Source organism: Salmo salar, chromosome ssa24 (assembly GCF_905237065.1).
Source record: "Salmo salar chromosome ssa24, Ssal_v3.1, whole genome shotgun sequence".
Classification (NCBI taxonomy): Eukaryota; Metazoa; Chordata; class Actinopteri; order Salmoniformes; family Salmonidae; genus Salmo; species Salmo salar.
Window position 1 is genome coordinate 44,555,313 of NC_059465.1, and position 27,668 is coordinate 44,582,980.

The window sequence follows — 27,668 nt, forward strand, 5'->3', positions numbered from 1 at the left end:
GTTTTGTTGTACATTGTCCCCTGTTTCAAATTAACTTAATAAATCAATAAAATAATGACCCCTACTACTAAGTATTCATACAACTGTGTAATTTACATGGCTAGCACAGAGTGACTACAGTATAGCTGCATATTGGCACACCATTTATTCTACTATAATACTATGAGAACCTATTGCCAATGAAACAAATCATTTTGCAGTTATTTAAAAAATAAATAAAAAATCCTTACAATGTATTTGACACTTGTAATAATTTTATTGAACCAGTGCATAACTATGTAATTAACAGCAGATATTCAAAATGTTAAATACAGTAACAGGGTTCTGGGTCAATTCAGGAAGTACACTGAAATTACAATTACCATCAATACTTTTCAATGGTTTACTTTCTGAATTGAAATGGAATTGACCCCAACCCTGTAGAATAATGTACTGAATGGATTTAATCAGATGTACTATATAGTTGATGTCCTAATATTTAATAAAACAGATAATCTAATGTTCTCCTGGGTTGACCATATTAATGCAACAGATTATCAGTAGAAAATATACAATAGTTCTGCTACCAGTCTCTGTCCCAACTGGTACCCTATTCCCTATGTAGTGCACTGCCCATAGGACTCTGGTCAAATGTAATGCACCAAGTAGGGAATAGGGTGCCATTTAGGGTTCCACACGGTACACATAATACTGGCTATATAAGGGCGTGGCCAAACTGATCCGTGGAGAACGGAAACCAAATCAGAACGGATTCATTTTGGTCCGGTGCAGAGTGTGTCTAATTGGCCAACGTCTCCATCGACCAATCAAAAAAACTCATCTGAAACTTTCTGTCCATGAAAATGGATGGGACGTTGATGGTGGACGTTGGCGGGAACGACTCCCATTGAGAAAGCATTGGATATCATGGATACGTAATATAACAGTATTTCTATAAAGGCTGTAGCTGGATATACTGTATAGTGGGCCCTCTAGGATAACTCACAGGCATCCTAGTTAAACCAATATTCTCATATACCAGACTTACTCTAGGTCAAATATGTCAAATGCATGTTTAGTTTGCCTGGTATCTCTCCTTCATCAGATGCAGCAGCTATCATATTAAAATATCATTCAGTCTGTTTACGATCAGGGAACTATCATCAACATCATTCAGTCTGTTTACGATCAGGGAACTATCATCAATATCATTCAGTATGTTTACGATCAGGGAACTATCATCAATATCATTCAGTCTGTTTACGATCTCTGTTTACGATCAGGGAACTATCATCAATATCATTCAGTATGTTTACGATCAGGGAACTATCATCAACATCATTCAGTATGTTTACGATCTCTGTTTACGATCAGGGAACTATCATAAATATCATTCAGTATGTTTACGATCAGGGAACTATCATCAACATCATTCAGTATGTTTACGATCTCTGTTTACGATCAGGGAACTATCATCAATATCATTCAGTATGTTTACGATCAGGGAACTATCATCAGTATCATTCAGTATGTTTACGATCAGGGAACTATCATCAATATCATTCAGTCTGTTTATGATCAGGGAACTATCATCAATATCATTCAGTCTGTTTACGATCTCTGTTTACGATCAGGGAACTATCATCAATATCATTCAGTCTGTTTACGATCAGGGAACTATCATCAATATCATTCAGTATGTTTACGATCAGGGAACTATCATAAATATCATTCAGTATGTTTACGATCAGGGAACTATCATCAATATCATTCAGTATGTTTACGATCAGGGAACTATCATAAATATCATTCAGTATGTTTACGATCAGGGAACTATCATCAACATCATTCAGTATGTTTACGATCAGGGAACTATCATCAATATCATTCAGTCTGTTTACGATCAGGGAACTATCATCAATATCATTGTCTGTTTACGATCAGGGAACTATCATCAATATCATTCAGTATGTTTACGATCAGGGAACTATCATCAATATCATTCAGTCTGTTTACGATCAGGGAACTATCATCAATATCATTCAGTATGTTTACGATCAGGGAACTATCATCAACATCATTCAGTATGTTTACGATCAGGGAACTATCATCAACATCATTCAGTATGTTTACGATCAGGGAACTATCATCAATATCATTCAGTCTGTTTACGATCAGGGAACTATCATCAATATCATTGTCTGTTTACGATCAGGGAACTATCATCAATATCATTCAGTCTGTTTACGATCAGGGAACTATCATCAACATCATTCAGTATGTTTACGATCAGGGAACTATCATCAATATCATTCAGTCTGTTTACGATCAGGGAACTATCATCAATATCATTGTCTGTTTACGATCAGGGAACTATCATAAATATCATTCAGTCTGTTTACGATCAGGGAACTATCATCAATATCATTCAGTCTGTTTACGATCAGGGAACTATCATCAATATCATTCAGTATGTTTACGATCAGGGAACTATCATCAATATCATTCAGTATGTTTACGATCAGGGAACTATCATCAACATCATTCAGTATGTTTACGATCAGGGAACTATCATCAACATCATTCAGTATGTTTACGATCAGGGAACTATCATCAACATCATTCAGTATGTTTACGATCTCTGTTTACGATCAGGGAACTATCATAAATATCATTCAGTCTGTTTACGATCAGGGAACTATCATCAATATCATTCAGTATGTTTACGATCAGGGAACTATCATCAATATCATTCAGTATGTTTACGATCAGGGAACTATCATAAATATCATTCAGTATGTTTACGATCAGGGAACTATCATCAATATCATTCAGTATGTTTACGATCAGGGAACTATCATAAATATCATTCAGTATGTTTACGATCAGGGAACTATCATCAATATCATTCAGTCTGTTTACGATCAGGGAACTATCATCAATATCATTGTCTGTTTACGATCAGGGAACTATCATCAATATCATTCAGTCTGTTTACGATCAGGGAACTATCATCAATATCATTCAGTCTGTTTACGATCAGGGAACTATCATCAACATCATTCAGTATGTTTACGATCAGGGAACTATCATCAATATCATTCAGTATGTTTACGATCAGGGAACTATCATCAATATCATTCAGTATGTTTACGATCAGGGAACTATCATCAATATCATTCAGTATGTTTACGATCAGGGAACTATCATCAACATCATTCAGTCTGTTTACGATCAGGGAACTATCATCAACATCATTCAGTATGTTTACGATCAGGGAACTATCATCAACATCATTCAGTATGTTTACGATCAGGGAACTATCATCAACATCATTCAGTATGTTTACGATCTCTGTTTACGATCAGGGAACTATCATAAATATCATTCAGTATGTTTACGATCTCTGTTTACGATCAGGGAACTATCATAAATATCATTCATTCTGTTTACAATCAGGGAACTATCATAAATATCATTCAGTAAAACACCAGAGGAAGAAGAGGAATCATTATTGAGATTAAAACAGAGCGGCTAAACTGTTAAACTGCTAAATGTTTTTAAGTCAAAAAAGGTTAAATCCTGTAAGTTCAAAGGTATCATAATAATGCACTGAAAAAGATGTAAACGAAGAATTGCGGCACGTCATGAATGAATGGATAATGTATTGTGTTTAAGTTAGTTTCCTGGTTGTGTAGAAGTCTGGAAGACAGGTCTAGAAGAACGTTCAGCAGTGACAGACCTGGCCTATGAACTTGCTGTATTCCTGTTTGATGCAGCTGTACACTGTGTTGTAGAAGTGCCTGTCTGTCGCCATGAGATCGGTGACTATTTCGGTGTGGTCCATTTTAGGCATGAGGTACAGGGACACCTTGATTGAAAGCAAGGTGAGCTGCTCAGAGAACCTCTGGGAAGATGCCACCGGAACTATGATGTCACTCGTTCCGTGCAGCAAGCAGAAAGGTGGCACTCTGTAGAATGGAAAGAAATCAAGAAAGTTGAGATATACACTGAGTATACAAAACATTAAGAACACCTGCTCTTTCCATGACATAGACTGACCAGGTGAATATAGGTGAAAGATATGATCCCTTATTGATGTCACTTGTTAAATCCACTTCAAATCAGTGTAGATGAAGGGGAGGAAACAGGTTAAAGAAGGATTTTTTAAGCCTTGAGACAATTGAGACATGGATTGTGTATGTGTGCCATTCAGAGGGTGAATGGATAAGGGTATGGATAAGGGTATGGTCGTAGGTGCCAGGCGCAGCAGTTTGTGTCAGCAGCTACAACGCTGTTTGGTTTTTCACGCTCAACAGTATCCCGTGTGTATCAAGAATGGTCCACCACCCACCCAATGTTTTTCAAAATACCTTTATTTACATAAGTATTCAGACTCTTTGCTATGAGACTCAAAATTGAGCTCAGGTGCATCCTGTTTCCATTGATCATCCTTGAGATGTTTCTACAACTTGATTGGAGTCCACCTGTGGTAAATTCAATTGATTGGACATGATTTGGAAAGGCACACACCTGTCTATACAAGGTCCAGTTAACAGTGCATGTCAGAGCAAAAAGCAAGCTATGAGGTTGAAGGAATTGTCCGTAGAGCTCCGAGACAGGATTGTGTCGAGGCACAGATCTGGTGAAGGGTACCAAAACATTTCTGCAGCATTGAAGGTCCCCAAGAACACAGGGGCCTCCATCATCCTTAAATGGAAGAAGTTTGGAACCTCCAAAACTCTTCTTAGAGCTGGCCGCCCGGCCAAACTGAGAAATTGAGGAAGAAGGGCCTTGGTCAGGGAGGTGACCAAGAACCCGATGGTCACTCTGACAGATCTCCTCTGTGGAGATGGGAGAATCTTCCAGAAGGACAACCATCTCTGCAACACTCCACCAATCAGGCCTTTATGGTAGAGTGGCCAGAGGGAAGCTACTCCTCAGTAAAAGGCACATGACATCCCACTTGGAGTTTGCCAAAAGGCACCTAAAGATTCTCAGGCCATGAGAAACAAGATTCTCTGGTCTCATGAAACCAAGATTGAACTCTTTGGTCTGAATGCCAAGTGTCACATCTGGAGAAAACCTGGCACCATCCCTACGGTGAAGCATGGTGGTGGCAGCATCATGCTGTGGGGATGTTTTTTCAACGGCAGGGACTGGGAGACTAGTCAGGATAGAGGCAAAGATGAACGGTGCCAAGTACAGAGATCCTTGATGAAAACCTGCTCCAGAGCACTCAGGACCTCAGACTGAGGGTGAAGGTTCACCTTCCAACAGCACAACGACCCTAAGCACACAGCCAAGACAACGCAGGAGTGGCTTCGGGACAAGTCTCTGAATGTCTTTGAGTGGCCCAGCCAGAGCCCTGACATGAACCCAATCGGACATCTCTGGAGAGACCTGAAAATAGCTGTGCAGCGACTCTCCCCATCCAACCTGCCAGAGCTTGAGAGGATCTGCAGAGAATAATGGGAGAAACTCCCCAAATATAGGTGTGCCATGCTTGTAGCGTCACACCCAAGAAGACTCAAGGCTGTAATCACTACCAAAGGTCCTTCAACAAAGTACTGCGTAAAGGGTCTGAATACTTATGTAAATGTGATAAACTGTTTTTGCTTTGTCATTATGGGGTATTGTGTGTAGATTTATGAGAGAAACAAAAAAACAATTGAATCCATTTTAGAATAAGGCTGTAAAGTAACAAAATGTGGAAAAAGTCAAGGGGTCTGAATACTTTCTGAAGGCACTGTATATAATAAGGCCACTCTGCAGAATGGGGGGAAGAACGAAAATAATTATTTCTAAAACACAAATAAAGGTAGCCTAAATGCTAGAAAATATGTAATAAGTGATATTTCCTCTTGCCGTTCCCCTAATAAGTCATATTTCCTCGTGCCGTTCCCCTATTTGTTCTTCCACTGTTTATTTAAACACATCAAAGTATCATCAGAACCCAGGCGAGATTGTATCAACTTTATCGTCAATTTCAGCACAGCACCGAAGCACCCGCATACCTTTTCAGTTGTTCCTCGCTGAATTCCTTCAGTAGGTGTGTGGGTGAATAATAAGGGAAGTTCTCCACTCCGTTCATGGCTTTGTGCATCGTAGAGACATACTCCACAGCTCTCATCTGTTCATGCTCGTAGTGGTCAATTATGTTGTACACTCCACTCAAACCTGTACAGACAACAAAACACCATGTCAGAAACAAAAGTCATGGAACTTTCATTTATCATATATATATATATATATATACACAGTACCAGTCAAACGTTATGGACACACCTACTCATTCAAGGGTTTTTCTTTATTTTTACTATTTTCTACATTGTAGAATAATAGTGAAGACATCAAAAGTATGAAATAACACACACCGAATCATGTTGTAACCAACAAAGTGTTAAACAAATCAAAATATATTTTATATTTGAGATTCTTCAAAGTAGCCACCCTTTGCCTTGATGACAGCTTTGAACACTCTTGGCATTCTCTCAACCAGCTTCATGAGGTAGTTACCTGGAATGCATTTCAATTAACAGGTGTGCCTTGTTAAAAGTTAATTTGTGGAATTTTTTTCCTTTATGCGTTTGAGCCAAACAGTTGTGCTGTGACAAGTTGTAACGATGTGCGCTGAGTCGGGATCAAGTTCAGGGAGTGAGTGTTTTAATAAATAAACACAACATAATACAAAATAAGAAACACGAACAACGCACAGACATGACACAGAAACAGAAACAATGACGCCTGGGGAAGGAACCAAAGGGAGTGACATATATATAGGGAAGGTAATCAGGGAAGTGATGGAGTCCAGGTGAGTCTGATGACGTGCAGGTGTGCATAACGATGGTGACAGGTGTGCACCATAACGAGCAGCCTGGAGACCTAGAGGCCGGAGAGGGAGCACAAGTGACACAAGGTAGGGGTGGTATACAGAAGATAGCCCAGCTTCATGAGGGAATCACCTGGAATGCATTTTAATTAACAGGTGTGCCTTGTTAAAAGTTATTTTTGTGGAATTTATTTCCTTCTTAATGCGTTTGAGCTGTGTGTTGTGACAAGGTAGGGATGGTATACAGAAGATAGCCCTATTTGGTAAAATACCAAGTCCATATTATGGAAAGAACAGCTCAAATAAGCAAAGAGAAACAACACTCCACCATTACTTTAAGACATGTAGGTTAGTCAATTCGGAAAATTTCAAGAACTTGTGAAGTTTAGGGAAGAGTTACCATCCTCAGAAATTGCAGAGTTATGTCCAGTCTCCAGTGTCCAGTCTCCAATGTCCGGTCTCCAATGTCCAGTCTCCAGTGTCCAGTCTCCAATGTCCGGTCTCCAATGTCCAGTGTCCAGTGTCCAGTCTCCAATGTCCAGTCTCCAATGTCCAGTCTTCAATGTCCAGTCTCCAATGTCCAGTCTCCAGTGTCCAGTCTCCAGTGTCCAGTCTCCAGTGTCCAGTGTCCAGTGTCATTAGAGTTACCATCCTCAGAAATTGCAGCCCAAATAAATGCTTCACAGAGTTCAAGTAACAGACACATCTCAACATCAACTGTTCAGAGGACACTGCGTGAATCAGGTCTTCATGGTCGAATTGCTGTAAAGAAACCACTACTAAAGGACACCAATAAGAAGAGACGCAGAGTTGTGAGACGCAGAGTAGGTGAACGGATCACGCAAGATGGCGCCGACAGAGATGGTTGCCTCGCTTCAAGTTCTTAGGAAACTGCAGTATTTCGTTTTTTTAATGTATTATTTCTTACATTGTTACCCCAGGAAATCTTAAGTCTTATTACATACAGCAGGGAAGAACTATTGGATATAAGAGCAACGTCAACTTACCAACATTACGACCAGGAATACGACTTTCCAAAAGCGGATCCTCTGTTCGGACCACCACCCAGGACAATGGATCGGATCCCAGAAGCCTACCCAAAACCACGGCGCCGCAGAAGGGGCCGATGGAGCGGCCTCTTGTTCAGGCTCCGTAGACGGGCACATCGCCCACTGCTCCCGAGTTTACTACTCACCAATGTCCAGTCTCTTGACAACAAGATAGACGAAATTCGAGCAAGGGTTGCCATCCAGAGAGACATCAGAGATTGAAACATTCTCTGTTTCATGGAAACATGGCTCTCTCGGGATATGTTGTCAGAATCGGTTCAGCCACTGGGCTTCTCCATGCATCGCGCCGACATAGATGAACACCTCTCTGGGAAGAGGAAGGGTGGGGGTGTATGCTTCATGATTAACGACTCATGGTGTAATCATAACAACATACAGGAACACAAGTCCTTCTGCTCACCCGATTTAGAATTCCTTACAATCAAATGCCGGCCATTTTACCTACCAAGAGAATTCTCGGCAGTTATAGTAACAGCTGTATACATTCCCCCTCAAGCAGACACCAAGACGGCCCTCAAGGAACTTCACTGGACTCTATGTAAACTGGAAACCATATATCCTGAGGCTTCATTTATTAGCTGGGGATTTTAACAAGCAAATTTGAGAATAAGGCTACCTAAATTGTATCAGCATATTGATTGCACTACATGCAGGGGTAATACACTCGACCACTGCTAATCTAACTTCTGCGATGCATACAAAGACCTCCCCCGCCCTCCCTTCGGCAAATCCAACCACGTCTTATAGGCAGAAACTCAAACAGAATGTACCAGTGACGAGAACCATTCAACGCTGGTCTGACCAATCGGAAGCCACGCTTCAAGATTGTTTTGATCACGCGGACTGGAATATGTTCCGGTCAGCCTCAGAGAACAACATCTGCTGTTCTGCCCCTGAACAAGTTAACCCACTGTTCCTAGGTCATCATTGAAAATAAGAATTTGTTCTTAACTGACTTGCCTAGTTAAATAAAGGTAAAATAAAAAAATTAAATCCCATCTGGACAAAAGAATGCTGTTCATTGACTACAGCTCAGCATTTAACACCATAGTACCCTCCAAACTCACCATCAAGCTGGAGGCCCTGGGTCTCAACCCCGCCCTGTGCAACTGGGTCCTGGACTTTCTGACGGGCCGCCCCCAGGTGGTGAAGGTAGGAAACAACATCTCCACTTCGCTGACCCTCAACACTGGGGCCACACAAGGGTGTGTGCTCAGCCCCCTCCTGTACTCCCTGTTCACCCATGACTGCGTGGCCACGCACGCCTCCAACTCAATCATCAAGTTTCCAGACAACACAACAGTAGTGGGCTTGATTACCAACAACGACGAGACAGCCTATAGGGAGGAGGTGAGGACACTCAGAGTCAGGAAAACAACCTCTCTCTCAACGTCAACAAAATGGAAGGAGCTGATCGTGGACTTCAGGAAACAGCAGAGGGAGCACCCTCCTATTCACATCGACGGGACTGCAGTGGAGAAGGCGGAAAGGTTCAAGTTCCTCGGCGCACACATCACTGACGATCTGAAATGGTCCACGCACACAGACAGTGTGGTGAAGAAGGAGCAGCAGTGACTCTTCAACCTCAGGAGGCTGAAGAAATTTGGCTTGTCACCCAAAACCTTGACATACTTTTACAGATGCAAAATCGAGAGCATCGTGTCGGGCTGTATCACCGCCTGGTACGGCAACTGCACCACCCTCAACTGCAGGGCTCTCCAGTGGGTGGTGCGGTCTGCACAACGCATCACCAGGGGCAAACTACCTGCCCTCCGTGACACCTACAGCACCCGATGTCACAGGAAGGCCAAAAAGATAATCAAGGACAACAACCACCCGAGCCACTGCCTGTTCACACCGCTACCATCCAGAAGGCGAGGTCAGTACAGGTGCATCAAAGGTGGGACCAAGTGACTGAAAAACAGCTTCGATCTCAAAGCCATCAGACTGTTAAACAGCAAATCACTAACTCAGAGAGGCTACTGCCTACATGGAGACCCAATCACTGGCCACTTTAATAAATGGATCACTAGTCACTTTAAAACAATGCCACTTTAATAATGTTTACATATCTTACATTACTCATATCACATGTATATACTGTATTTTATACCATCTACTGCATCTTGCCTATGCTGCTCTGTCATCGCTCATCCATATATTTATATGTACATATTCTCATTCACCCCTTTATATTTGTGTGTATTAGGTAGTTGTTGGGGAATTGTTAGATTACTTGTTAGATATTTCTTCACTGTCGGAACTAGAAGCACAAGCATTTCGCTACACTCGCATTAACATCTGCTAACCATGTGTATGTGACCAATAAAATTTGATTTGTTTTGAATGATTTCCGCATGTGTGGTTCCCACCGTGAAGCATGGAAGAGGAGGTGTGATGGTGTGGGGCTGCTTTGCTGGTGACACTGTATGTGATTTATTTAGAATTCAAGGCACACTTAACCTCTTAACCAGCATGGCTACCACAGCATTCTGCAGCAATACGCCATCCCATCTGGTGGGACTATCATTTGTTTTTCAACAGGACAACGACCCAACACACCTCCAGGCTGTGTAAGGGCTATTTGACCAAGAAGGAGAATTGGAGTGCTGCATCAGATGACCTGGCCTCCACAATCACCCGGCTTCAACCCAATTGAGATGGTTTGGGATGACTTGGACCGCAGAGTGAAGGAAAAGCAGCCAACAAGTACTCAGCATATGTGGGAACTCCTTCAAGACTGTTGGAAAAGCATTTCAGGTGATGCTGGTTGAGAGAAATGCCAAGAGTGTGCAAATCTGTCATCAAGGCAAAGGGTGGCTACTTTGAAGAATCTAAAATCTAAAATATATTTTGATTTGTTTAACACTTTTGTTTACTACATGATTCCATATGTGTTATTTCATAGTTTTGATGTCTTCACTATTATTATATAATGTAGAAAATAGTAAAAATAAAGAAAAACACTTGAATGAGTAGGTGTGTCCAAACTTTTGACTGTTACAGTGTATGTGTGTGTAATATATATATATATATATATATATATATATATATATATATATATATATATATATATATTACACACACACAACAAACTTTGTACATCCAATTAGGTCAATTGAGTGATTCTATTGTATGTTTATAAAGATCTATAAACATGTTATAGACATATATACCATGTTATAAACATATAAGCTATGTAATAAAAATCTATAAACCATGTATTGACCTGTAACTCTATAAACCCCGTATTGACCTGTAACTCTATAAACCACATAGTGACCTGTAACTGTAATAAACCACATATTGACCTGTAACTCTATAAACCCCATATTGACCTGTAACTCTATAAACCACATAGTGACCTGTAACTGTAATAAACCACATAGTGACCTGTAACTCTATAAACCACATATTGACCTGTAACTCTATAAACCCCGTATTGACCTGTAACTCTATAAACCACGTATTGACCTGTAACTCTATAAACCACGTATTGACCTGTAACTCTATAAACCCCGTATTGACCTGTAACTCTATAAACCACATATTGACCTGTAACTCTATAAACCACATAGTGACCTGTAACTGTAATAAACCACATATTGACCTGTAACTCTATAAACCACATAGTGACCTGTAACTGTAATAAACCACATATTGACCTGTAACTCTATAAACCACATAGTGACCTGTAACTGTAATAAACCACATAGTGACCTGTAACTCTATAAACCCCGTATTGACCTGTAACTCTATAAACCCCGTATTGACCTGTAACTCTATAAACCACATAGTGACCTGTAACTCTATAAACCACATATTGACCTGTAACTCTATAAACCCTGTAGTGACCTGTAACTCTATAAACCACGTAGTGACCTGTAACTCTATAAACCCCGTATTGACCTGTAACTCTATAAACCCCGTATTGACCTGTAACTCTATAAACCACATAGTGACCTGTAACTCTATAAACCACGTATTGACCTGTAACTCTATAAACCACGTAGTGACCTGTAACTCTATAAACCCCGTATTGACCTGTAACTCTATAAACCCCGTATTGACCTGTAACTCTATAAACCACATAGTGACCTGTAACTCTATAAACCCCGTATTGACCTGTAACTCTATAAACCCCGTATTGACCTGTAACTCTATAAACCACATAGTGACCTGTAACTCTATAAACCACATAGTGACCTGTAACTCTATAAACCCCGTATTGACCTGTAACTCTATAAACCACATAGTGACCTGTAACTCTATAAACCACGTATTGACCTGTAACTCTATAAACCCCGTATTGACCTGTAACTCTATAAACCCTGTAGTGACCTGTAACTATAATAAACCACATATTGACCTGTAACTCTATAAACCCCTTATTGACCTGTAACTCTATAAACCACGTAGTGACCTGTAACTCTATAAACCACATAGTGACCTGTAACTGTAATAAACCACATATTGACCTGTAACTCTATAAACCCCATATTGACCTGTAACTCTATAAACCCCATAGTGACCTGTAACTCTATAAACCCCATATTGACCTGTAACTCTATAAACCCCGTATTGACCTGTAACTATAATAAACCACATAGTGACCTGTAACTCTATAAACCACATAGTGACCTGTAACTCTATAAACCACATAGTGACCTGTAACTCTATAAACCACGTATTGACCTGTAACTCTATAAACCCTGTAGTGACCTGTAACTCCTCTGATTGCCATGGTGATCTCTGTCTGCTTCTTGGCATCTATAAAGAGCTCGTCTCGGCCCTCGACCATGAACAGGACGGTTAGAGCTGCCAGGTGAGCCCCAGCGGAGTGGCCGATTAACACAATGTTATCCTGCACAGACAACATAGTGAAGTGAATAATCAACCAATGTGTTATAACTGCTTATTACACCTTCATAAACTATATATTAACTTACAGTTTAGTGTTTATAACCTCTGTAACCTCTTATAAACATTATAAAGGGTATTTTAACACTATATTGTCCTGATTAAAAATACAACAGGCACAGGAGGGTGAATATAAACATTGCATTTATGAATAATCTTCAGTAAGGGGCTAATAAAAAAATGTATCATCCCATTGACATCAATGCACTAAAGTGAAAATGCTGAATTAAGAAGTTTGAATAGGCCTCTATGATATACACCAACGTGTTACGCTGTAACTGTAAAAACTTTAAATTAATCTACTGTTTGCATCACTTACTTTGTCAAATTTGAACTTATGGCCGTTCTCCCTCGCCCAAACGAGACAGTCTGCGATGTCTTGAACCATAGACAAAACATTACCCTGGAAAGAAGATTAAAGTCAAATTCGATGCGTACGCTAGCTCACTGAATACCAACGTAACTGTGTCCTTTTTTTTTTATGGTTGTGGGAGGAGTCTTACCTTTGGGTAGGTGCAATAGTCCGGACAGATCACCGTTGCGCTGAGCTCCTTAGCCATCTGCATGGCCAGTAGACAGTATATGGACCTCTCCCCTGAACCCCAGCCTCCCCCGTATATAAACACTACCACAGGCACCTGTTCACTGCCTGGCTGGGCCACTGTGGGAGAATAGTACAAGTCTAGCCGGTTGCTACGACGACCAAACGCGATGCCCTTTAGAAAGACGAGAGGAGGAGGAGGGAGAAGAAGGTACATAAAGGTTTCAGAAAATATTCCAAACATGAATCACCACAAACAACTCTTATTATTACCAAAGTCAGCTCTTATTATCACCACAGTCGGCTCTTATTATCACCACAAACAACTCTTATTATTACCAAAGTCAGCTCTTATTATCACCACAGTCAGCTCTTATTATCACCACAGTCAGCTCTTATTATCACCACAGTCGGCTCTTATTATCACCACAGTCAGCTCTTATTATCACCACAGTCGGCTCTTATTATCACCACAGTCAGCTCTTATTATCACCACAGTCAGCTCTTATTATCACCACAGTCAGCTCTTATTATCACCACAGTTAGCTCTTATTATCACCACAGTCAACTCTTATTATCACCACAGTCAGCTCCTATTATCACCACAGTCAGCTCTTATTATCACCACAGTTAGCTCTTATTATCATCACAGTCGACTCTTATTATCACCACAGTCAGCTCCTATTATCACCACAGTCAGCTCTTATTATCACCACAGTTAGCTCTTATTATCACCACAGTCAACTCTTATTATCACCACAGTCAGCTCCTATTATCACCACAGTCAGCTCCTATTATCACCACAGTCAGCTCCTATTATCACCACAGTCAGCTCCTATTATCACCACAGTTAGCTCTTATTATCACCACAGTCGGCTCTTATTATCACCACAGTCAGCTCTTATTATCACCACAGTCAGCTCTTATTATCATCACAGTCGACTCTTATTATCACCACAGTCAGCTCTTATTATAACCACAGTCGACTCTTATTATCACCACAGTCGGCTCTTATTATCACCACAGTCAGCTCTTATTATCACCACAGTCAGCTCTTATTATCACCACAGTCAGCTCTTATTATAACCACAGTCGACTCTTATTATCACCACAGTCAGCTATGCTAAATATGCATAATCGGAAAAGAAATGACTATAATTATTCTCTACCACTATTCCTAGAGAAAATGTTTTTTGAAAACCTCAGAATAAAAGATTTATAAACTTAGCAAAAAAAAGAAACGTCCCTTTTTCAGGACCCTGTCTTTCAAAGATAATTTGTAAAAATCCAAATAACTTCACTGATCTACATTGTAAAGGGTTTAAACACTGTTTCCCCATGCTTGTTCAATGAACCATAAACAATTAATGAACATGCACCTGTGGAACGGTCGTTAAGACACTAACAGCTTACAGATGGTAGTAGGCAATTAACTTGTTCAGTTTATGTCTCAGTTGTTGAATCTTATGTTCATACAAATATTTACACATGTTATTAAGTTTGCCCCTTTTTCTCCCCAATTTCAGGGTATCCAATTAATAGTTAGTCTTGTCCCATCGCTGCAACTCCCCTACGGACTCGGGAGAGGCGAAGGTCGAGAGCCATGCGAGAGCCATGCGAGAGCCATGCGTCCTCTGAAACACGACCCCGCCAAGTCATACTGCTTCTTGACACACTGCTCGCTTAACCCGGAAGCCAGCTGCACCAATGTGTCGGAGGAAACACCGTACACCTGGCGACCAAAGTCAGCTTGCTGGTGCCCGTCCCGCCACAAGGAATCACGACCGGCCAAACCCTCCCCTAACCCGGACGACGCTGGACCAATTGTGCACCGCCTCATGGGTCTCCCGGTCACGGGTCTGTAGTGACGCCTCAAGCACTGCGATGCAGTGCCTTAGACCGCTGCGCCACACGGGAGGGTTAATACCAGTGATTCTAAAACATTAGTCGGACAAACTAACCTGGTTTTCTACAGTGCCTTTTCATAATGCTTGTGGTTTTCTCCATTACCTTTTCATGCTTATGGTTTTGTACATGACCTTTTCATGATGATTGTGGTTTTTACATTACCTTTTTATAATACATGTGGTTTTCTACATTACCTTTTCATAATACATGTGGTTTTCTACATTACCTTTTCATAATGCTTGTGGTTTTCTACATGACCTTTTCATGATGATTGTGGTTTTTACATTACCTTTTCATAATGCTTGTGGTTTTCTACATTACCTTTTCATAATGCTTGTGGTTTTCTACATTACCTTTTCATGCTTGTGGTTTTGTACATTACCTTTTCATGCTTGTGGTTTTCTACATGACCTTTTCATGGTTGTGGTTTTCTACATTACCTTTTCATGATGATTGTGGTTTTCTACATTACCTTTTCATGATGATTGTGTGTTTTTTTACATTACCTTTTCATAATGCTTGGGGTTTTCTCCATTACCTTTTCATAATGATTGTGGTTTTCTCCATTACCTTTTCATAATGCTTGGGGTTTTCTACATTACCTTTTCATGATGCTTGGGGGTTTCTACATTACCTTTTCATAATGCTTGTGGTTTTCTACATGACCTTTTCATAATGCTTGTGGTTTTCTACATGACCTTTTCATGCTTGTGGTTTTCTACATTACCTTTTCATGATGATTGTGGTTTTCTACATTACCTTTTCATAATGCTTGTGGTTTTCTACATGACCTTTTCATGCTTGTGGTTTTCTACATTACCTTTTCATGCTTGTGGTTTTCTACATTACCTTTTCATGATGATTGTGGTTTTATACATTACCTTTTCATCAAATTTCAAATTTATTTTTATATAGCCCTTCGTACATCAGCTGATATTCTCAAAGTGCTGTACAGAAACCCAGCCTAAAACCCCAAACAGCAAGCAAAGCATGTGAAAGAAGCACGGTGATGATTGTGGTTTTCTACATTACCTTTTCATCATGCTTGGGGTTTTCTCCATTACCTTTTCATAATGCTTGGGGTTTTCTACATTACCTTTTCATCATGCTTGGGGTTTTCTCCATTACCTTTTCATAATGCTTGGGGTTTTCTACATTACCTTTTCATCATGCTTGTGGTTTTCTCCATTACCTTTTCATAATGCTTGGGGGTTTTCTACATTACCTTTTCATAATGCTTGGGGTTTTCTCCATTACCTTTTCATAATGCTTGGGGTTTTCTACATTACCTTTTCATAATGCTTGGGGTTTTCTACATTACCTTTTCATAATGCTTGGGGTTTTCTACATTACCTTTTCATAATGCTTGTGGTTTTCTACATTCTTGTACCAGGACTTCCACTGGAAGTAGAGTTTGCCGTACTGGAAGTACTTCAGCATCTCCAGCACCGCTCTAGTCAGACAGTATATCCGCCTGGGAAGAAGACACCAACACACACAACCAATGATTTGTGAGAAGAGCTTATCTCAGAACCTAGAATAAATATTAGTCCCTTCTTTCCAGAGTCATTGCGTGGGAAGAGACTATAAATATCAGAACCTCATAACAAAAGCTGAGTCCCAAATGGCACACTATTCCCTACATAGTGTACTACTTTAGACCAGGACCCATAGGGAATAGGGTGCACTACTATAGACCAGGGCCTGTAGGAAATATGGTGCCATTTGGGAGAGTAGTGCACTACATAGAAAATACGATGGCATTTGGAACGCACACTATATATTAGGCTAGACAAGATTACAGATGGAACGTTATGTTACCTTGGCTTCAGCGCCTCTATGTACTTTTTATAGCCAGGCTTGTTAGGCCAGCCATACATCCACTGGGCTACAAGCGAGATGGAGTAGGGGATGCCCACTAACAGGGCCCCTGCAGCCATGGGTAGAGACACATTGTACTTCAGTCCAATCCTAGAGGAAAGAGAGAGAGAGTGAGAGAGAGAGAGAGAGACAGCGAGAGAGAGAGAGAGAGAGAGGGAGAGAGAGAGAGAGGGAGAGAGAGAGAGAGAGAGAGAGAGGGAGAGACAGCGAGAGAGGGAGAGAGAGAGAGGGAGAGACAGCGAGAGAGAGAGAGAGAGAGACAGCGAGAGAGGGAGAGAGCGAGAGAGGGAGAGACAGCGAGAGAGGGAGAGAGTGAGAGAGAGAGAGAGAGAGAGAGAGAGAGAGACAGCAAGAGAGGGAGAGAGCGAGAGAGGGAGAGACAGCGAGAGAGGGAGAGAGTGAGAGAGAGAGAGAGAGAGAACGAGAGCGGGAGAGAGAGAGGGAAAAAGCGAGAAAGAGAGCGAGAGAGAGCGAGAGAGAGAGGGAGAGAGAGAGAAGGAAGAGAGCGAGAGAGGGAGAGAGAGAGAGAGAGCAAGAGAGATAACAATCAGCAAGTCACAGTTGAAAATAGTCCTAAGTGCATTACATAGCACTGGTATTGTAGATATGCAAATAAAAATGCTTAGTATAATTTTCATATTATGGTAAGAATTTGCAATCTGCTGAAAATAGTAAAATAGTAGCAAACTTGTATTCAAGTATGCAAATGAAAAACGCTATATATACACTGCTCAAAAAAATAAAGGGAACACTAAAATAACACATCCTAGATCTGAATGAATGAAATAATCTTATGAAATACTTTTTTCTTTACATAGTTGAATGTGCTGACAACAAAATCACACAAAAATAATCAATGGAAATAAAATGTATCAACCCATGGAGGTCTGGATTTGGAGTCACACTCAAAATTAAAGTGGAAAACCACACTACAGGCTGATCCAACTTTGATGTAATGTCCTTAAAACAAGTGAAAATGAGGCTCAGTAGTGTGTGTGGCCTCCACGTGCCTGTATGACCTCCCTACAACGCCTGGGCATGCTCCTGATGAGGTGGCGGATGGTCTCCTGAGGGATCTCCTCCCAGACCTGGACTAAAGCATCCGCCAACTCCTGGACAGTCTGTGGTGCAACGTGGCGTTGGTGGATGGAGCGAGACATGATGTCCCAGATGTGCTCAATTGGATTCAGGTCTGGGGAACGGGCGGGCCAGTCCATAGCATCAATGCCTTCCTCTTGCAGGAACTGCTGACACACTCCAGCCACATGAGGTCTAGCATTGTCTTGCATTAGGAGGAACCCAGGGCCAACCGCACCAGCATATGGTCTCACAAGGGGTCTGAGGATCTCATCTCTGTACCTAATGGCAGTCAGGCTACCTCTGGCGAGCACATGGAGGGCTGTGCGGCCCCCCAAAGAAATGCCACCCCACCCCATGACTGACCCACCGCCAAACCGGTCATGCTGGAGGATGTTGCAGGCAGCAGAACGTTCTCCACGGCGTCTCCAGACTCTGTCACGTCTGTCACGTGCTCAGTGTGAACCTGCTTTCATCTGTGAAGAGCACAGGGCGCCAGTGGCGAATTTGCCAATCTTGGTGTTCTCTGGCAAATGCCAAACGTCCTGCACGGTGTTGGGTTGTAAGCACAACCCCCACCTGTGGACGTCGGGCCCTCATACCACCCTCATGGGGTCTGTTTCTGACCGTTTGAGCAGACACATGCACATTTGTGGCCTGCTGGAGGTCATTTTGCAGGGCTCTGGCAGTGCTCCTCCTGCTCCTCCTTGCACAAAGGCGGAGGTAGCGGTCCTGCTGCTGGGTTGTTGCTCTCCTACGGCCTCCTCCACGTCTCCTGATGTACTGGCCTGTCTCCTGGTAGCGCCTCCATGCTCTGGACACTACGCTGACAGACACAGCAAACCTTCTTGCCACAGCTCGCATTGATGTGCCATCCTGGATGAGCTGCACTACCTGAGCCACTTGTGTGGATTGTAGACTCCGTCTCATGCTACCACTAGAGTGAAAGCACCGCCAGCATTCAAAAGTGACCAAAACATCAGCCAGGAAGCATAGGAACTGAGAAGTGGTCTGTGGTCCCCACCTGCAGAACCACTCCTTTATTGGGGGTGTCTTGCTAATTGCCTATAATTTCCACCTGTTGTCTATTCCATTTGCACAACAGCATGTGAAATTTATTGTCAATCAGTGTTGCTTCCTAAGTGGACAGTTTGATTTCACAGAAGTGTGATTGACTTGGAGTTACATTGTGTTGTTTAAGTGTTCCCTTTATTTTTTTGAGCAGTGTACATTTTCAGAAATGTTGGTAAGTTAGCTTGAATTGTTTAAAGAACTTATGAGAGAGATTGGTGTTTCTCCATTATCTAATAATCATAGCATGGGGTTGTTCAATGACAGACGTGTTTTTGTTTAAAATATATCACTTGATGGTTTCATTTCTGAGAGATAAATAATCATGTTTTTCTGCTATAAATGCTATATATCCTCCTCACTCTCAGAGAAATCAGTAGTACTGCTAGGTTTTATACAGTAATACTATATATCCTCCTCACTCTCAGAGAAATCAGTAGTACTGCTAGGTTTTATACAGTAATACTATATATCCTCCTCAGAGAAATCAGTAGTACTGCTAGGTTTTATACAGTAATAATATATATCCTCCTCACTCTCAGAGAAATCAGTAGTACTGCTAGGTTTTATACAGTAATACTATATATCCTCCTCACTCTCAGAGAAATCAGTAGTACTGCTAGGTTTTACACAGTAATACTATATATCCTCCTCAGAGAAATCAGTAGTACTGCTAGGTTTTATACAGTAATACTATATATCCTCCTCACTCTCAGAGAAATCAGTAGTACTGCTCGGTTTTACACAGTAATACTATATATCCTCCTCACTCTCAGAGAAATCAGTAGTACTGCTAGGTTTTACACAGTAATACTATATATCCTCCTCAGAGAAATCAGTAGTACTGCTAGGTTTTACACAGTCAAATGTAACAAATAACGAATAAAAATTTGTTCTTAACTGACTTGTGTAGTTAAATAACGGTAAAATAAATAGCATGTACATGTTAGTCATTTATCAGACAGTCTTATCCAGAGTGACTTACAGTTAGTGCATTCAGCTTCAGATAGCTAGGTGGGACAACCACAGTCAAATATAAAGTATACAAACATTTCATTCCAGCTAAACAATGTATATAGCGTTTTGCACAACAACAATAAAAAACTTTTTCATACACAACTAAAATCTATGAATTAAAAAAAAAAAATCGGAGAACAGTAATATGTTACAAACACGAAGGTACCCATAAGCATTTTTTAATGTCAAAAATAGGGTTTGGAAATAAACTCTTCAATGTTATTTTGAGTATGCTACTCACATGTTTACTGATCCAAATTGAAAAGATGTATCTCTGGAACTGGTTCTGGAACTGGTTCCGGAACTGGTTCTGGAACTGGTGCCAAGATATGGAAGATGGACAAAAAAAATGTTAGTTACCCCATTAGACCAAAATCATCCGTAGCTGATTAAAACAACAAAAGGTCCAGATCTTTTCTAGTTAATTATTTGAAGCAGGTGTGTTAGTGCCAGGGTGGAACATAAACATGCACCTCAAGCTCTCCGGGACTGAAGTTGAAGAACCCTGGCTGCTCCAGTAAGCAGAGGCAGAATGGAAATGTTCTGTTCCAACATTCTACCATGCAATTAGTTCTGATAGTAGAATGGAATATGGAATTTTGCACTATGATAGGTTATCTGTAGGCTATATCGGGGTCAAGGTGCCCTGGACCAAAGCTTGTCTATCTTCTGATTGTCATAGCAGCTAAATACATAGAAAGAAAAGGTCCACGCTGGGATTTATTTTTTGTTGCATTCATAGTTGCTTAAATATATTGTTTATTTTTGTAATACTTCCTATACATTGCTTTGGCAACCACGGCAACCACCCTGTCACATCCTGACCATGGTAAGCTGGTATTTTGTAATGCTTTTCGTAGGAGAAGTATGGGAGTCAGGCGCAGGACACAGGGATGAGTGCAAACAAAACGTGTTTACTCAAAAAAACAATAATCCAACTTCTCCCACAGTAACAAAACATGGCTGGGAGAAATACCTCCAACAACTACAAAACAGGAAACAATCACGGACAAACAGGAAGCCAGAGGGTTAAATAATGAACATAATCAGGGAATATGAAACAGGTGTGTACAATTAAGACAAAACCAAACGAACAGGGAAACATAGATCGGTGGTAACTAGTAAGCCAGTGACGCCGATCGCCGAACGCCGCCCGAACAAGGAGAGGGGCCGACTTCGGCGGAAGTCGTGACATATTTTCTATGGTAGAGTAGGTCAGGACGTGACAGGGGGGGTTGTCTAGTTTAGTTTTTTCTATGTTGTTATGTTCTAGTTATATGGAAATTAGCTTCATGCTCAACTGCTATTGCTGCAACTTCTACTGTAAGGTTGACGAAGAAGCATTACTCTTACAGAATTTCCAAGTGGGCAAGGATATTGGCAATTTAATCAAAGCCTATTGGATGACAACTTGTTTTTAACTAGGACAGAAGAATTTATAACTGACTTTTTCAGACATAACATAGGTACAGCAGATCCCCTTATTGCATGGGACACTTTTAAATGTGTTTTTAGAGGACATGTAATTCAGTACTCAGCTCTAAAACAAAAGCAATTTAGGTCAAAAGAGTCCATAATAACAAAGGAAATGGAAGGACTAACAGTACAGTTACATAGCAATAAAAACTGCACCATAGAGGCACAGAATAAGTTAGAGGAAAAACAAACAAAAAAATGGAGGAATTTATTCAAGAAAGATCCAGTGTAATATATTATAAAAAATAAAGCGAACTGGATGGAATATTGGAAAGAATGCACCAAATTATGTTTTAATCTTCGACATAGAAATGCTACCAAAACTAATTTACTGAAACTTGTTACAAATGGCGGAGTCACCCATGATTCACCAAACAATATTTTGAAAAAGGAACCAAAGTACTTTAAGCATATGTTTTCGCTGCAGTCTCCTCCATCTCCACTCACTGAAGTATGATTTTATTTTCTATTAATAATGTAAAATGAACAACTGTACAGAAAGACTCATGTGAAGGACAAATTACAGAGGAGGAACTTCTTGATGCAATTAAAGCCTTTAAGTCTGGGAAAACTCCAGGGATGGATGGCATACCAGTGGAAGTATACCAAACCTTTTTCTGATATACTCAGAGGACTGTTATTACCATGTTTTAACCACTCCTATAAAAATGGTAGATTATCAGATATCAACAAGAAGGACTGATATCATTATTACTGAAACAGGATCCAAGTGGTAAATATAAAGATCCAGTCCATTTAAAAAATTGGTGTCCCCTTACACTTGAGTGTTGTGATGCAAAAATTCTAGCAAAATGGCATAGCAAAATGCATGCACACTGTACATAGATTTTTTCTATTGTGTTATTGACTGTATGTTTGTTTATTCCATTTGTAACTCTGTGTTGTTTTTGTCGCACTGCTTTGCTTAATCTTGGAGAAGCTCTTATAAAATGGGTTAAAGTTATGTATGGTAACCCTAGGTGTAAAATAGTAAATAATGGCTACTTTTCCGAAAGTATTAAAACTGTCAAGAGGCATAAAACAAGGTTGTTCACTATCGGCATATCTATTTATTATGGCCATCAAAAAGGTAGCCGTTAAAATCAGATCCACCAATAATAAACAAGGTCTTAAAAACAAAGGTGTCATTGTACGTTGATGATTCATGTTTTATTTTAAAATCAACAGTTTGGATCCCTCCACAGCCTTATAAAGGATCTAGATACTTTTTCTAACCTCTCTGGATTAAAACCAAATGATTTTAAGTGTACTCTATTACGTATTGGATCACTAAAATCTACAACTTTTACATTACCGTGTAGTCTACCAATAAAATAGTCTGATGGTGATGTGGACATACCCAGTATACGTATCACAAAATAAATAAAAGATTGCACTACAATAAATTTGTATATAAAGTTAGCAAAAATAGATAAGATCTTGCTACCATGGAAAGGGAAATACCTGTCTATTTGTGGAAAAACCTCTTTAGTCATATCCCAGTTTGCCCTGATTAACTCTTTAGTCATATCCCAGTTTACCCTGATGAACTCTTTAGTCATATCCCAGTTGACCCTGATTAACTCTTTAGCCATATCCCAGTTTACCTATTGTCTTATGGTCTTGCCTACACCTAGCGACCTGTTTTTTAAAATGATATGAGCAAAAAATATTCAATTTTATTTGGAATGGCAAGCCAGACAAAATTAAAGGGGCCTATTTATATAATGAATATGAATTCGGAGGGCAGAAATGATTAAATATTAAAGCATTAGACCTCTCACTAAAGGCATCAGTCATACAAAAGTTATACTTAAATCCGAACTGGTTCTCTAGCAGATTAGTAAAAATGTCTCATTCCATGTTCAAGAACGGCCTTTTTCACTTTATTCAGATTACAACATCTCACTTTCGGTTATTTGAAAATGAAATAATGTCTAAAATATCGCTACAGAGGGTAGTGTGTACGGCCCAGTACATCACTGGGGCTAAGCTTCCTTCCATCCAGGACCTATATACTAGGCGGTGTCAGAGGAAGGCCCAAAAAATGGTCTAAGACTCCAGTCACCCACTGTTCTCTCTTCTACCGCAAGGCAAGCGGTACCGGAGCGCTAAGTCTAGGTCCAAAAGGCTGCTTAACAGCTTCTAACCAGCCCCCCCACCCCAACCCTTTGTTTCTGCACTGCTGCTACTAGCTATTTATTATCTATGCATAGTCACTTTACTCCTACCTATATGTACAAATTACCTCGACTGACCTGTACCCCCACACATTAACTCGGGACCGGTACCCCCTGTATATACAGTTGAAGTCGGAAGTTTACATACACCTTAGCCAAATACATTTAAACTCCGTTTTTCACAATTCCTGACATTTAATCCTAGTAACAATTCCCTGTCTTCGGTCAGTTAGGATCAGCACTTTATTTTAAGAATGTGAAATGTCAGAATAATAGTACAGAGAATGATTTATTTCAGCTTTTATTTCTTTCATCACAATCCCAGTGGGTCAGAAGTGTACATACACTCAATTAGTATTTTGGTAGCATTGCCTTTAAATTGTTTAACTTGGGTCAAACGTTTCGGGTAGCCTTCCACAAGCTGCCCACAATAAGTTGGGTAAATTTTGTCCATTTGGAAGATTCATTTGCGACCAAGCTTTAACTTCCTGACTGATGTCTTGAGATGTTGCTTCAATATATCCACATAATTTCCTTCCTCGTGATGCCATCTATTTTGTGAAGTGCACCAGTCCCTCCTGCAGCAAAGCACCCCCACAACATGATGCTGCCACCCCCATGCTTCACGGTTGGGATGGTGTTCTTCGGCTTGCAAGCCTCCCCCTTTTTCCTCCAAACATGACGATGGTCATTATGGCCAAACAGTTCAATTTTTGTTTCATCAGACCAAAGGACATTTCTCCAAAAAGTACGATCTTTGTCCCCATGTGCAGTTGCAAACCGTAGTCTGGCTTTTTTATGGTGGTTTTGGAGCAGTGGCTTCTTCCTTGCTGAGCGGCCTTTCAGGTTCTGTTGATATAGGACTCGTTTTACTGTGGATATAGATACTTTTGTACCCGTTTCCTCCAGCATCTTCACAAGGTCCTTTGCTGTTGTTCTGGGATTGATTTGCACTTTTCGCACCAAAGTCCGTTCATCTCTAGGAGACAGAACACGTCTCCTTCCTGAGCGGTATGACGGCTGCGTGGTCCCATGGTGTTTATACTTTCGTACTATTGTTTGTACAGATGAACGTGGTACCTTCAGGTGTTTGGAAATTGCTCTCAAGGATGAACCAGACTTGTGGAGGTCTACAATTTCTTTTCTGAGGTCTTGGCTGATTTCTTTTGATTTTCCCATGATGTCAAGCAGAGGCACTGAGTTTGAAGGTAGGCCTTGAAATACATCCACAGGTACAAATCCAATTGACTTAAATTCTGTAAATTAGCCTATCAGAAGCTTCTAAAGCCATGACATCATTTTCTGGAATTTTCCAAGCTGTTTAAAGGCACAGCCAACTTAGTGTATGTACACTTCTGACCCACTGGAATTGTGATACAGTGAATTATAAGTGAAATAATCTGTCTGTAAACAATTGTTGGAAAAATTACTTGTGTCATGCACACAGTAGATGTCCTAACTGACTTGCCAAAACATTACTTTGTTAACAAGAAATTTGTGGAGTGGTTGAAAAACGAGTTTTATTGACTCCAACCTAAGTGTATGTAAACTTCTGACTTCAACTGTAGCCTCATTTTTATTATTTTATTGTGTTTGCTTTTTGATTTGCTTCATTTACTAAATATTTTCTTAACTTAATTTTTTTTAGAACTGCACTGTTGGTTAATGGGCTTGTAAGTAAGCATTTCACTGTGAGGTCTACTACACCTGTTGTATTCAGCGTTTCACTGTGAGGTCTACTACACCTGTTGTATTCAGAATTTCACTGTGAGGTCTACTACACCTGTTGTATTCAGCATTTCACTGTAAGGTCTACACCTGTTGTATTCAGCATTTCACTGTAAGGTCTACTACACCTGTTGTATTCAGCATTTCACTGTGAGGTCTACTACACCTGTTGTATTCAGCATTTCACTGTGAGGTCTACTACATCTGTTGTATTCAGCATTTCACTGTAAGGTCTACTACACCTGTTGTATTCAGCATTTCACTGTAAGGTCTACTACACCTGTTGTATTCAGCATTTCACTGTAAGGTCTACTACACCTGTTGTATTCAGCATTTCACTCTGAGGTCTACTACACCTGTTGTATTCAGCATTTCACTGTAAGGTCTACTACACCTGTTGTATTCAGCATTTCACTGTGAGGTCTACCTACACCTGTTGTATTCAGCATTTCACTGTAAGGTCTACTACACCTGTTGTATTCAGCATTTCACTGTAAGGTCTACTACACCTGTTGTATTCAGCATTTCACTGTAAGGTCTACTACACCTGTTGTATTCAGCATTTCACTGTAAGGTCTACTACAACTGTTGTATTCAGCATTTCACTGTAAGGTCTACTACAACTGTTGTATTCAGCATTTCACTGTAAGGTCTACTACACCTGTTGTATTCAGCATTTCACTGTGAGGTCTACCTACACCTGTTGTATTCAGCATTTCACTGTAAGGTCTACTACATCTGTTGTATTCAGCATTTCACTGTGAGGTCTACTACACCTGTTGTATTCAGCATTTCACTGTGAGGTCTACTACACCTGTTGTATTCAGCATTTCACTGTGAGGTCTACTACACCTGTTGTATTCAGCATTTCACTGTGAGGTCTACTACACCTGTTGTATTCAGCATTTCACTGTGAGGTCTACTACACCTGTTGTATTCAGCATTTCACTGTAAGGTCTACTACACCTGTTGTATTCAGCATTTCACTGTAAGGTACTACACCTGTTGTATTCAGCATTTCACGGTAAGGTCTACTACACCTGTTGTATTCGGGCGTGTTGTGACACAAAGTTTGATTGGATTTCAAATAGATGGGAGGGGGGTTGAGGGTAGCTGAAGGATGGGAGTAAAAACAAACAAAAGATAGAACTAATGTAGAATAGATTGTGTCCGTAAAATGTATATAGTATGTATAAGCTTGAAGTAGAAACCTAAGTGTTGATGTTCATTAGTTTACTCCAATTAGGGAAGGGAAGGTAGGGTTAGTGGAAAATAATAAAGGAAAATATATTTTAAGAAGATGTGTGTGATACATACATATACATATATATAAATAAATATGTATTTTATATTATGTCTGTCTGTCTGTCTGTCTGTCTGTCTGTGTAATGTTTTGTATATATACAGAAAAATATATGGAGGATTGGAAATGATGCAGACAATTACTTTGATGGAAGCTACAATCTATCTACAATTTTTAAAGCTGCTCTACTACCACTAAACAGGAGATGTAAAACATACAGCAGCACCTGTTATAACGGATGTTTTGTAACTCTAGAAACGACTTACCGTTTATAGACGGGGTAGGCTACAATGTTTCTTCGTAAACCTATTCCTGCAGGAATTAAAGGTTTGGTGGTTGTAAAATGTCCAAAGATAAGAAAATATTGTCGGTCTGAATCCCGAATGATATGTCAACTATGAAAGCATCCAAGCTCCGGAAAAATGGTCCCAAATATGTCGCAATTAAAGTCGTATTCCTATACTTGCTATTTCGTGACATTAAGTATTATCTTATCGTTCCAGGTTTTGGAAAGGTACGTCTTGTTCGAACATTAAAAAAAATGCCGATTTTACAACAACAGGATGCCGGTATTGAGATATCCGAGTCTGCCCCAAAGTAGGAACATCGAAACGCGTCTACTGTACTCCACATTCTTCTTTCCCATTGGTTTATTTCTTAGAAGGCGGGACTACTGGTTACTGTA

At 40.3% G+C, this 27,668-nt stretch overlaps 1 protein-coding gene across 1 annotated transcript; it reads right to left on the minus strand.

Moving 5' to 3' along the window:
• Nucleotides 1-236: 236 nt before the first annotated feature.
• LOC106585954 (probable isoprenylcysteine alpha-carbonyl methylesterase ICMEL2) lies at nucleotides 237-27,613 on the minus strand. Its single transcript, XM_014172707.2, has 9 exons — nucleotides 27,250-27,613; nucleotides 20,538-20,612; nucleotides 17,072-17,221; nucleotides 16,604-16,724; nucleotides 13,305-13,517; nucleotides 13,121-13,204; nucleotides 12,604-12,745; nucleotides 5,997-6,159; nucleotides 237-3,950 (listed from the first exon to the last, which is right to left on the minus strand). Coding segments are annotated over exons 2-9 (1,119 nt in total). The 5' UTR covers nucleotides 20,540-20,612; nucleotides 27,250-27,613; the 3' UTR covers nucleotides 237-3,706.
• Between the last annotated feature and the right edge of the window lie 55 nt (nucleotides 27,614-27,668).